Source organism: Mastomys coucha, unplaced genomic scaffold, assembly GCF_008632895.1.
Source record: "Mastomys coucha isolate ucsf_1 unplaced genomic scaffold, UCSF_Mcou_1 pScaffold5, whole genome shotgun sequence".
Taxonomy (NCBI): Eukaryota; Metazoa; Chordata; class Mammalia; order Rodentia; family Muridae; genus Mastomys; species Mastomys coucha.
In genome coordinates, this window is record NW_022196911.1 from 56629023 (window position 1) to 56641893 (window position 12871).

At 53.4% G+C, this 12871-nt stretch overlaps 2 protein-coding genes across 6 annotated transcripts; one reads left to right on the forward strand and one right to left on the reverse strand.

The window, feature by feature from the left end:
- Nucleotides 1-2679: 2679 nt before the first annotated feature.
- Nucleotides 2680-5712, forward strand: Mfap4 (microfibril associated protein 4). Its single transcript, XM_031352812.1, has 6 exons — nucleotides 2680-2751; nucleotides 2981-3065; nucleotides 3289-3443; nucleotides 3997-4093; nucleotides 4167-4349; nucleotides 4758-5712. The coding sequence occupies exons 1-6, from the start codon at nucleotides 2746-2748 to the stop codon at nucleotides 5003-5005; spliced, it is 774 nt and encodes a 257-aa protein (XP_031208672.1). The 5' UTR covers nucleotides 2680-2745; the 3' UTR covers nucleotides 5006-5712.
- Nucleotides 5713-5819: 107 nt separating this feature from the next.
- Mapk7 (mitogen-activated protein kinase 7) lies at nucleotides 5820-11823 on the reverse strand. 5 transcript variants are annotated; one of them, XM_031352809.1, is made up of 7 exons: nucleotides 11666-11823; nucleotides 10689-10996; nucleotides 10040-10205; nucleotides 7617-8695; nucleotides 6844-7514; nucleotides 6374-6507; nucleotides 5820-6279 (listed from the first exon to the last, which is right to left on the reverse strand). In XM_031352809.1, the coding sequence occupies exons 2-7, from the start codon at nucleotides 10918-10920 to the stop codon at nucleotides 6126-6128; spliced, it is 2436 nt and encodes an 811-aa protein (XP_031208669.1). In that variant the 5' UTR covers nucleotides 10921-10996; nucleotides 11666-11823; the 3' UTR covers nucleotides 5820-6125. The 5 variants fall into 5 exon arrangements, with proteins under 5 accessions (XP_031208669.1, XP_031208666.1, XP_031208671.1 ...); XM_031352806.1 differs by lacking the exon at nucleotides 11666-11823 and adding an exon at nucleotides 11125-11312; XM_031352811.1 differs by lacking the exon at nucleotides 11666-11823 and adding an exon at nucleotides 11125-11312 and having other exon boundaries at nucleotides 10639-10996.
- Between the last annotated feature and the right edge of the window lie 1048 nt (nucleotides 11824-12871).

Genomic DNA, 12871 nt, shown 5'->3' on the forward strand with positions numbered 1-12871 from the left:
TTCTTAGCATTTATTTGGAAGGACACCTGCCTGGACAGCACAGGTGCACACTACTGACAAAAGAAATCTACACTTACTTAATGAAAATATGATAGTTCTGGTCACTCGTTTCATAGTTTCCGCTCCTGAGGTTGTCTGTTATTGGATTTTGGGTGTGTTTCATTTGTTGTGACGACTTTCCACACCCACTCTTAATTTCCTTTCTGTAGCTTTATGCTGGTATTTGTTGTGGGAAGTATTAGGATCAGAGACAACCTGTGTTATAGAAACAATCCAGACTCTTCAACTATGTGAATGTTTCTTTTTCTTCCACAGAAGGTTGAGGGTAGGACAGTGCAGGCCCAGCCTGAGACCCACTCCACACAGCAAGAAGGGACCATGGTCATCTCCCCTTAGCCATTCCCTACATGAGGCCTCATCCCCAAGTTCCAGGTGGCAGCTAGGTCTCCCTCCATCTGCTTCAGAAGCAGAAAGAAAAACAAAGACCCATCCACCTTCCATTTGCATCTTATTGGCCAAAACTCAGTCCTGTGACCTCACCTAACCACATGAGAGACTGGACAACGAGCCAGCTAAAAATCTGGACTAACGCAAGAATGATTATCACAGGGAGGCCAACTCTGCCTTCCGCAGACAAGGGTGAAAACTGGGTTGAATAAAACCCACTCATCTGAGAACAATCATGATGTTTATGACGATGGTGAGCGAATCTGGGCTAAATAATGACTACAGTCCACCAGATAGTATTTGTGGGAGGCCACTGGTTCAGCTTCAGCTCCTGCACTGACTCTGACTTCAGCTAACTGCAGGCGGCTCTGAAACCAATTACCCAACTAAGCTGTAAGCAATTAAGCGGTCTCTGCACACACTTGTTCCCTCTAACTGCTGTCTGATCCTATTATTACTGGGAGGTGTCTGAATCCACCTTGGACTGCCCAATTCACAAATCACTTTTGTTTTGTGTTGCTTTGTTTATAATTGCTCAAATAAATTCACATTGAGGTTAAGATTTCTCCTTAGGACCAGTAGGTATGGGCACTGTTCTGGGTACATGTTATGTGGTACTGAACCCTTACCATACCTCCAAGGAGTAGCATCCATTCCACAGAGGAAGAAACTGAGGCACGGAGGAATCTGCCCAAGTTATTCCAACTACGAAGGCAGTGGAACATGTGTTTCAACACTGGCAGCTAGCTCTGGAACCCCCAAGGCTCAACCTAACTACAAATAGAGAGCTCTAACTAGCAGCCACGCTCCATGTCCAGGAGGCCCAGTGAGGTTCTCCTTTTCCAGGGGTGTAGAGAGAGGGTCTAAGCTATCTCTTTGCTCTGGACATCTCACATGCTCACCTGTTAAATTTGTGTCCCTTCAAGGCACTTTGGTCCATTGTCCAAAACACGTTGGCCACTCCAGGGGCTGATTCTGCATCCCTAGCAGCAAACATATTGTATAACACATACAAAAAATCTGCTCCAAATAATAATAATAATAATAATCTGTTCTTGGTGAATATATAAGCTTTATGATAGGTGCTGAGTGTGCAGGAATGGGAGACAATGAGCATTGCACACCAGCACTCACAGACAAAAGAAAAGGTCAGTGGGCGGCACGAGGGACAACCCAGGCAAAGACCCAAGGACCTGCTGGCCAGAAGTCTGGGTAGCTAGACAAAGTGTAAGAGTCAAGCAGCAAGGAATACGGGCTTGAAGGGAGGCTGAGCCAGACTGGTAATTCCTGTCAAGTCCTAGGGGGAAAGGTTGGCCTTAGTGTTGACGGAATGGAGAGCCACTGGAGGCTTAAACAGGGGAATGCAGACCAAACACCTGGGACGACACTCTTCCAGCATACAGAGAATGGAAGGAGGAGAGAACAAAGGCAGAAGAGACTGGGTGGCCAGGATGGCGGGAGGTGCGCAGAAACCAGGCTTGAGGTGGACAAGGAAAGCAGCAGTGGGCCCAGTCAGGATGGGCTTGAGAGGCTCAGCTATGAGAGCAGATGGGCTTGGAAGGGAGGAGGGGCGGAGCGAGGAGAAACAAAAGCACCCCAGATGGGCCAGGGAACTGTAGGAGGGGAAAGGGTGGGGGCACGGACACCCAGCAGGGGAGGGGCCCAGAAAGGAGTTGGAGAGGGCCCTGGCTCCGATCGAGGCAGACAGAACTGCTGGCCGCCTGCAGCTTTGTGCTCATGGCTCAGAAATGTCCCAAGCTTGCCAGGAGACTTTGGGGCCCTGATGGCCCCGTCTCCCTACCAGGCCAGGCAGCATCGGGAGCTTTGGGGCTGTCTTCCCTAGCCTTCCCATTCCCAAGTGGAGCCGCCTATCTCAGTCCCAGGGACACCTCCATCCCTCCCCTCCCCAAATAGCTGATCGAGCAGACTAGTTAGGAAGCAGACATCTGCAGAGGGCCTGTCAGGAAGCAGGTGGGCAGAGGCCAGCTGGGGTTGCCAAAGGGCCCACCAAGTCCAGCTGGGCCGGAGGCAGAGTGGGGGCCAGGGAGCAGTTGCAGCTGGTAAAGAGTTAATGTCTGGCTCGCAGTGCTTCCCTGACAGACCTAATGAGACCCAGGTGGTCCTCTGGCCCCTGACAGTGTAAGCTGATGCTGGGGGCCGGTTGTTGGGGTGGGGGTGGGGGGCATTCTGCAGTTCCAGGGGCGGAGCTGGGTCTGTGGGCTCAGACCCAACACATAACTGTGGGCGGCTGCAGTCTGGGGCCCCAGACAGCCAGCCTCTCTCAACTGAGCTGACAGCATGAAGGTACTGGCCTGGAGGATCAAGACCATTTGTGGAGACAAGCCACTTGCCAGATAGGGAACAGAGAAGCAGAGTGGGATTCTCTTGAAACTTAAGTTCTGGGAATATTGGGCCTTCCTCAGAAAGTAGAGAGGGGAAAAAAAAGACAAGAGGGCAGATTTCAGGCAGGGAGAGCCCTGGGAGGCGCCTGGCCCAGGTTGGGGGCTACACTCATCCCATTTCCCATCACCAGACCCTCCCAGCTCTGCCACTGCTGCTGATGCTGCTCTCCACGCCTCCCCCCTGTGCCCCACAAGCCTCCGGGATCCGGGGAGATGGTAAGTTGCCCCCATTCACAGACATGGCCTGGTCAGCAGGCTGGATGAGGCCATTGTAAGTGGGGACTGTTCCCTCCTCTACAAGTGGCAGGTATCCCCCTAGAGGAATCTCCAGATTTCTCCTGACAGGGTCCTCTAGGCCTGGAGCAAAACTGGGATATATGGAGGTGTCCTTACGCCTTAGTCTTCTTTCTCCTCACGGTCCTCACACTGCCACTCGCAGCTTTGGAGAAGTCCTGTCTTCAGCAACCCCTGGACTGTGATGACATCTACGCCCAGGGCTATCAGGAAGACGGCGTGTACCTCATCTACCCCCACGGCCCCAGTGTGCCGGTGCCCGTCTTCTGCGACATGACAACCGAGGGTGGCAAATGGACGGTGAGTAGACAGAGGGGCCTCAGGCCAGACAGGTTTCAGGCAGCTGCATGGTCCCGGGTGTCATCTCTGTGAAGTGGGCTTCTCCTCTTCATGGGGACTGGATCCAGGGCTGCTAGCATACATGTGCTTGAGGCTAATGCATGCTGTCCTCAGTGATAAATAAGGAACTTTGAGCCCAGGTAAGCAGCATTGTTAGCCTCGGGCCACACAGTACCAGAACTCACAGCCAAGTATTCTAGATCCTCCTGCTGATTTTATCACACAGTGCTGGGATGGAACCCAGGGCCTCCCCGCTAGGTGGGTGCTTTGCCATTAAGCTGTGTCTACAGGCCCCAACTCCCCCTTGGTCTTTTCCCCTTCCTGTCTCTCAGTGGACAAAATGCCTGGTAGGTACCCCCTTCTCAGCAGCAGATGTTCCATGAGAGACCTGGAGCCAGAGTGTGTTCTGTTTTAGCAGTCCCCTACGACCCACGAAAGTCCCTTATAAACTGGCTCAGGGTCACCCGAGGGTACCGGACCTCCATCATCCAGCCCTTTGTCCACTTGTTTCCAGGTTTTCCAGAAAAGGTTCAATGGCTCAGTGAGTTTCTTCCGGGGCTGGAGCGACTACAAGCTGGGCTTTGGCCGTGCTGACGGGGAGTACTGGCTGGGTAAGGTGAGGCCATGGGGTTGGGGGCTGCCCCTCAGCCAAGTCTTTGCTGACCAGCTGCCACCCCTCCCTAGGGCTGCAGAACCTGCACCTCCTGACACTGAAACAGAAGTATGAGTTGCGTGTGGACCTGGAAGATTTTGAGAACAACACAGCCTATGCCAAGTACATTGACTTCTCCATCTCCCCCAATGCGATCAGCGCTGAGGAGGATGGCTATACCCTCTACGTGTCTGGCTTCGAGGATGGCGGGGCAGGTACCCCTCTCAGCTTCTTCCGGGGCAGTGGGAGAGGTGGGGGGAGCGGTGTTTGTAGGGGTGGGGTCAGCAGGGGGTGGAGTCAGTAATATAGGATTGGCCTTGGTCCATTGGTTCTTTATGGCCCCTCCCTCAACCCTTCTGAGTGTGTTAAGAGCCATAGGCTCCGCAGGCTAACTCCAACGCCGTGAACCTCACTCAGCCCCAGGGTACAGCCACCCTGGCCCTGCTCCAAGTGGCCCTGCTCCAGGCAGCTCTGCAGAAGAACAGCTGTTCTCTCTGTGGCTCAGGGAGGGTGCCCCCATCCGATAGGATGCCACATCATGTCATCCCAAGTGTCATTCATCAAGTGCTGTCTCCCTCTCAGCTCCCAGCCTCAGTGTTTCTAGTCTTCCTCCCTCTTGCCAGGTGATTCACTGTCCTACCACAGTGGCCAGAAGTTCTCTACCTTTGATCGAGACCAGGACCTCTTTGTGCAGAACTGTGCAGCCCTCTCCTCAGGAGCCTTCTGGTTCAGAAGCTGCCATTTCGCCAATCTCAATGGCTTCTACCTAGGTGGTTCCCATCTCTCCTATGCCAATGGCATCAACTGGGCCCAATGGAAGGGCTTCTATTACTCCCTCAAGCGCACTGAGATGAAAATTCGTCGGACCTGAGGGGCTGGCCCAAGTAGGCCTCATCTCTCCCCTGGAAGTCCCAAGTCTCCATGTTCTCCCTCCATGCTTTACCCACAATTCCTGAGCACAAGCTATGCCCTGGCAAATCCCTGTCCCACACACAGCCAGGCTCTGTAGCATTCCACCTGAGGCTAGGCTGTCAGCAGCCCTCCAGGCCTTTCTGTGGCCGAGCCATCCTAGCCTGGATCTGGCTGAAATCCATAAAAACTCCAAGTTGCTTGTACCCCTTCATGACAGCTGAAAGCCAGAAGCTACCTTCTAGCTGCCAGCTTATGCATTCCATGTCAGCAGTCTCCTTACTGCAGACCTGTCTGTTTGGGGCTACCCTTGACAGTAATGCAGCACCTATGGCATTGCCAATCAGCTCATGCATAGCCACTGCTACACCCCAGCACTCACATAGCTCTCCTCAGAATACTTCCTGTCTTGGTCTCATCAACTTACTCCTGAAGTGGGCATCATGGAGCCCAACCCCATCTGCCTTCACTCATCCCTCAAAATTCAACACCAAAACAATACTGACCACAGCTACTGCTCAACTCTGAAGTAGCCAAGGCGAAGATAGGCTTGTTAACTTGGTCCCCTACTTGCCCTAGAGACTGTCATAAGAGGCAGCAGAGAACAACCTGTGGGGCTGGGAGTGGGTGGGAAGTGGAGGTCTCAATAAACCTTCAGGATTGGATGGACTGGCTTTGTGGACAAACATTTACTTGGCTCCAAATATGAGCACCTGGCTCTTCCTCATTCCTCTACTGTTGGTGTTTTTACCCCAACTCCAAAAATGACACACATAGGCAGGTTAAAGGAAACCTGTATTTCACAGGCCTCATTTTGATGGCAAAACAAATGCATATTACAACAATAATAAAAAATACAATACTGGAGAAGACTGCTCAGGGAGGCATGGAGTCTCCCAATCCTGTTATGGCTCGGTGTTGGCTCAGGTGGCTGGTTAAGGCTGAAAGGTGGGTCTGAGATGAACCTGCAGAGTAACTCAAGCTGAGCCTCACCTGCCAGGCCCAAGGCTGCAGCCCTCTGGATTGCACCCCTGGACCTTGAAGCTGAGTCTGTCCTGGCAGCAAGGCACAAGCTATGGGTTTCAGGGCTCTTGGAGGTCAGGCAGGTCAGACAGCAGCATTGGGGAATCCATCTGGATCTCACGCTGCAGAGACTCAATGTCAGCAGGGTTCATGCCATGGCCCTCAAGCCAGTCAGCAAGAAGGGAGGCTGAAAGGGAGGCTGAATCTGCCTGGCTGTAAGGAAAAGAAATAGGGATGGGTGTTCTCAACCTGCACTGGCTGAGCAGCCATGCACACCCTCCATTAAAGCTTAGTCCAGCCATCTTACCCATCCTGTGGCCCATCAGCCACACCCATATCGAAAGATTGGTTTAAGAATTCCTCCAGGTCAAAGCCAACACCGTAGCCAGCCCCACTGCCCTTTGGAGTGCCTGAGAACACGGGAGGCAGGGGGTCCTCCACCTGCAGGGGACAATAAGAGGTTATAACACAGGTGCCAGGAAGGACAAAATGAGGTCAGCAGAGCACACCCTGCTATTGCTAACTACTCTGCCCAGATATCCTAGAGCATGAACACTGCCTTGAGATCACCAAGTGCTGGTGCTGGTGAGGCAGACATGTTCCAAGCAGCGTCTACCTCCCAAAAACCTCTACACTGGCCTTCTGTGTTCCTTCTATGAGCAAGGGGGCAGGCTCAAGGCGGGAAGCCTTCCTCTGCTGCTTCCTCTCACCCAACATGGACAACTACCCAATCCACCTTCCAGGATCAGATCAAGATATCCCAGGCCCTCTCCTCACCTGAGACTTGGACAGTTGCTGGGTCACCAGGTTGACATCAGGTGACTCTGATGTAGAAGGCTGAGGGGTGAGCCCAGGATCTGGAGGTGGTGGGCCAGATGGGAAGTAAGGCAGAACTTCTGGGGCACCAGAACCAGGCAACCCACTAGGTGGCACAAGTGACTGGGAGGCCAAAAGGCTAGTGGAAGGGGCAGTCTGGAGAGGGGCAGGAATAGGGCCAGCAGGCTGGGGAACAGGGCCAGCAGGCTGGGGAACAGGGCCAGGGCGTGGGCAAACAGGCTGGGAGGCAGGACCAGGAATAGAGCCTGCAGGCTGTAGAGGACCAGCAGACTGAGATACGGAGCCAGTGGGAGGACTAGTGGGTTGGGCAGAGGCCGGTGCTGGTACTGGGGCAGGGGCAGGGGCAGGGGCAGGAGGCCTAGCCATGCGAGTCCACCGCTCTAGCAGGCTTCGGTCATTGTCACTGAGCACCAGTCCAGCCAGAGGGTCAGTAGAGGGGCCCCCCAAGGTACCAGCCCCCCTCTCCTTTCGCTCCCGCTCTTGTCGTCGTTTCTCCCGCTCCTTAGCTCTCTCTTGTCGCCTCCTGCGCTTCTCTTCTCGCTCTCGCTGGCGTTCCTGAGCTGTCACAGGCTTTCGAGGTTCAGGCGCCTCCAAGGGTGCACTGGGCCCATCTGCAGAAAAATTGGACAAGGGAAAGGGTAATGGCTTACAGTTCCGTCCCAGAACCCGTCTACCACTCTACTACCCACCCAGCTGCTGGGCCCACAAACCACCTCTGAGCCTGCTCCTCAGGGACTTGAGCAGGGCAGCTTTGAGGGCTGCTTTGGTATTGTCGGAGATGGCACCCTCTCTTTTTGGTGGAGCAAGCTCACTGGCTGGTGGGGCAGCCTGTAGAGTCAGATCAACAGTGTCAGGTGCAGGGCCAGAGCACGGTGGTAGTGCTGGAGGAGGTGACTCCATGGCACAGTCTCCACTTGGAGCCCAGGGACTGGGCATCTCAACATCTGGACACACAGGCTCACTAGCTACAGGCTGCAGAGACGGCTGGAAGCGGATTTGTTGGCGGATGCCCTCCCGTCGTGCATGGAAGTCCTCAATCTCAGCCACAATGGCCTCCTTAATGCGCTCCCTGGTAAGGGCTTCACGGTCAAAAGCAAAGTCAAAAGGTGGGGCGCAATCAGGCTCATCATCGGGGTCATGGTACTTCGCCAGGAAGGGGTGGCGAAGGGCAGCAGCAGCTGAGATTCGGGCACTGGGTTCAAACCGCAGCATGCGTCCCAGCAGGGAGAGGGCCTGGCGGTCAGCACCTGGGTATACTGTCTCCCAAGGCACAGGTTGCCTGGGCGGCAGGCTCTGGATATATGCTCGCACCCTTTCAGCCCCGACAGCCTGAATCACAGCTGGCGATGGAGTTCCCAACACCATCATGATCAGCTGTAACTGGTGCACATAGTTTTTGCCTGGGAAGAGCTGGCGCCGAGCCAGCATCTCACCAAAGATGCAGCCCACAGACCAGAGGTCAATAGCCTGTGTATACTCATGCAGGGAGAGCATGAGTTCCGGGGCACGGTACCAGCGAGTAGCCACATACTCAGTCATGAAATACTGGTGCTCGGCAGGGGAAGTACACAGGCCGCGGGCCATTCCAAAGTCACCAATCTTGAGCTCGCAGTTCTCATTGACCAAAAGGTTAGAGGGTTTAAGATCACGGTGGATGACCTGAGCAGAGTGCATGTATTTGAGGCCCCGAAGCAGCTGGTATAGGAAGTATCTCACGTGTTCCAGTGTGAGCGGCTGTGAAGAGTGAATGATCTGGTGGAGGTCGCTTTCCATGAGGTCCAGGACCACATAGCTGGAAATGGGGAGACACAGGTGAGCTAGCCTCCTTACATTACAGGGAGAAACACTCTCAGTTCCTCAGGTTATGGCCTTACACTGAGACCCCAAAGGACTAGCACCAGGTTCTAGATTTTCTACATTTTTCCCCCTTTGGTTTTTCAAGACGAGATGTCTGTGTAGCCTTATCTGTCCTGGAACTTGCTCTGTAGACCAGGTTAGCCTCAAACTCAAAATTCCAAAGTTCTTCCTGCCTCTGCCTTCCCAGTGCTGGGATTAAAGGTGTGCACCACCACTGCCCCCCTACATCTTTTATAGAAGTTTTTCTAAACTTATGTGTATGTTTCCCTACATGTATGTTCTACTCATGTGCCTATGTCTACAGAGGCCAGAAGAGGGAGTCTGATCACCTAACACTGGAGTTACAGATGTCAGTTAGCCACCATGTAGACACTATGAACTGAAGCCAAGTTCTCTGCAAAAGCAAGTGCTCTTAATCACTGAATTGTTTTTTTCCAGTCCCAACTTTTTTACAGCTTTCTGACAAATCACTTTCTCCATGAACCTAATTTCTCTGTCAAAAAAATTTTTTTTCTTTGGTTTTTTGAGACAGGGTTTCTCTGTATAGCCCTGGCTGTTCTGGAACTCACTCTGTAGACCAGGCTGGCCTCAAACTCAGAAATCCGCCTGCCTCTGCCTCCCAAGTGCTGGGACCAAAGGCATGTGCCACCACTGCCCAGCAAAAGTGTTTTTTAAAGGAATGTCCAAATATACCAAGATTGGCCAGTATGGTTAATTTTAAAGCAAACTCTATAGTTGCCAACAGCTACTGAAAAAGCTGTGGTGGAAACTCTATTTTTAAGAAGGTGTTGTGTGAACAGTTAGCTGTCTGCCATGAGGACACTACTGTGTGACACTACAATGTACTATGTCTGTTGTCTTGAACAATTTGGACCTGTCCTGACTGTCTGTCCTCTCTTTCTCTCCCTCTCCTCTACTGCTGTTTAGGTTGTGGTTCTGTCTTTTGGAATAGGGTCCAGGCTGGCCTTGGACTACTATATAACCAAATGTGTAATGCCCAAAAGGAGGTAAATCCTCTTAATGTTTTTTTCCCTTTAGTACAGGAGAGTCAACCTGAAACCTCAAAGACTCTCATCAGTCTACCAGTGACCGACATCCCCCCCACCCTTGCACTCTTGAGAGATAAGAACTGGCCCTACCTAGGTCCTACAGGCACTAGTCCTAGACTCACAGCCCGCATCTCTCTGGGTTCAACTGCCCTTCCAGAACTTCAGTATTAGTGGGCCTGGACTTCTAAGCTGATCCCAACCATGTCTCCTCCTCCTGGCCCACTCCTTACACAGATCTGAACTCTCCATAGGGCACAGTAGGCCTCAGGATGTCCTTGATGGCGATGATATTGTCGTGTTTGAAGTGTTTGAGGATCTTCAGTTCCCTGAGGGTCCGTTTGGCATTGGTCACCACATCAAAAGCATTAGGTATCTTCTTGATGGCCACCTGCTGGCCTGGGGAGCAAGAAAAGGGGCGCAGACCAGAGAGTGCCTTCGAGTTAGCTGCAGGTCCCTTTCAGCACTGCCCTTCTGGAGCCCAGATAGCAATAAGTACCTACTGCGCAGGGCCCTGTGTGTAACATATATCAAATTTTAATTTCGCAACTACCTCATGAAGGACAGTCGCTCCATCCCAGATCCTCCCCATTCCACCACCACTCCATCATGCCAATCTCTGGCTCTAGAACATCTCTCTTTTGGACACCAAAGAGCATCTCTCTATTCTAGCTTACAGGGAATATCCATTTTCCTAAAGAGAAAGTAGGCTGACTGGAAGAAGCAGGGTTCCTGAGAAGGGTACCTAACGGGGAGCTGGCACCTAGTAAGCGTGAGTGGACCCAGAATCCCCGGCGCAGCTGATCCTCCTGGGACCGTGCGGGTTCCTCACCGCCTCTGGAAAGCAGTCCACACATGCTGAGCCTCAGGAAGCCAGCTCACCCGTGAGGCGGCGGCGCGCCGAAGACACCACCCCGTAGGCCCCATTGCCTATGGTCTCGATGATCTCGTACTCGTCCCCCACGTCAAAGGTCACGTCGAAGGAGCGGGCTTTGAGCAGGGCCAGGTTCTTGGCCACGACGGAGGCAGCGGTGTGGACAGGTTCTGCCTTCACCCGCCCAGGGGGCTCCCCAGAGCCATCTTCGCCGTCCTCCTCCTTCAGCGGTTCGGCCATGGTTTATATGAGGTGCTGGTGAGAAGATCGTCCTGAGGGCCTCTCGGTTACCCTTCTGTGGGTTTAGATGAAGGACCTGCGCAGCAGGCGAGAGGACCGCTGGCACAGAGAACCCCACGGCCCAGGATCCAGGGGGGCGCGGCGCGGCGCGGCCCCGGAAGAAAGGGAGGGGCGGGGCGCTGGGACTCCCGGGATCGCACTCACCGACCGGCCGGCACGTCGCCGCCACGCCTCCTCGGGAATTTGGGGTTCTTGGGGTCTTGCCAACCCAGAGATGAGTGTTCCCCCCCGGCTCGCTCACAGAACAAGGACCGCGGCAACCACCAAAGCCTCGCGTGCACCGAAGCACACCACCCCACCGGCCTCCCCCAGGACCACGCTCCTCCAGCCCCTGGCCAATCATTGAGCGGCCCCCGCGGAGGTTCCCACCCCTTTATTTTACTCTACCCAATCAAAGCTTATAGGACGGGAAAGCCGCGCCCTTGTCACTCACGCGCGCGCGGCCCCAGCTGTCCCACTAGCAGCGGGAGCCGCCCAAGCGGAGAGGGGTGGGGGGAATGCGCGCTCCTCAGGGGTGCGCGCGCAGTCCCGCGCCATGCTCTCACGCATGCGTACTAGCAGCCTCGGGAGCTTGGGGTTGGGGGGGGGGAGAGAGCAAGGCCCCACCAAATTCTCCTGCACTTCTGAGCCTACGCGCTCCGCAGGCCCGAAGGGGCGGAGATAAGGGGTGGGGGGGGCTTGTTACCTAGGCAACAGGCTCCGCACCCTCCTGTCCTTTTGGCTCCTCTTCCTTCCTTGTTAGCTTCATTTCCTAGGGGATTTGCTGCGCACTCTTTCGGCGCCGGAAGTTCTGAACGCCTCATCCCCGAGTAGTGACCACAGAGACCCAAGTCTTCCGGATTCTAGAGCGTCGCTGACTGGCCCCCACCCCCACACCCCCACTCCCCACCCCACCCCCACCACCCCCGTACCATTTCCCCCCAGTGAGAAACTGACCGGCATACGCATGCGCTCTGGACCGCGCCAGAGCCAGCAACTTACCTCTTGCTTTTTTTTTTTTCCCTCCATCTGGTTGGGTCGTCCGACCAGGCAAAAGTGAGCACTCTTAATCCGAGAGCTAGGAAGGTCCCAAGAAGATTTGGGATTCCCAGTGAGACAAGAAAAGTGTGGAGAGGAAAACTGGGATGAAACCCAGTAAAGTCTGGAGTATCGGCTTGGCATTTATTACTCAGTTCTCAACTAAAAGCCAAAGGTTGAATCCCAAGCAGAAATGAATATTAGTAATCATACACGGTTGTTCGTGTTGCCTAGCCTTCCGTACTCTGTACCAAAATACATGCTGAAAGTTTTACACATCATTTTCACAAACTTAATACCCGTGCCGTTGATTTAGATTAAAATTTCTTATAAAACTGGACATGGTGGCTCACGCCTTTAGTCCCTGCACTGGAGAGGCAAAGATTAGACTCAAACTGACAGATCTGCCTGCCTCTGTCTCCTGAGTGCTAAGATTAAAGGTGTTCACTGCCTGACCAAATGATTCTATTTCGACAGAATGTCCAGAGAGTCACAGTTCAGGGCCACCCGGGGCATGGGAAAGAAGATGGAAAGTATTTAAGTGTTTATTTGGGTGTTAATGAAGATTTTATCTTAAATTCTGCGGTTCAGCTAAGACCCTTCAGGTAGACTTTGGCTGAAATGCTCCTCTGTTTCCAGCAGTCTGCAGTAGATTTTGCTGAGCGGATTGTCCCTGTGCATCTACAAGGGAATGGGAAGTGTTGAAAGAGGACCAAATCTGGTGTTATACTTGATAATGTAAAGATTCTTATTCTTAGGAGCTGTCCCGGGGTAAACACGACCAATATGGGAGAATAGCTTTGGCTGTGGTTTCCAGTTGAAGATTATTTGCCTGTGCTTCAGTTAGGAAGTTACCTGTCACGGAGTCAGATTT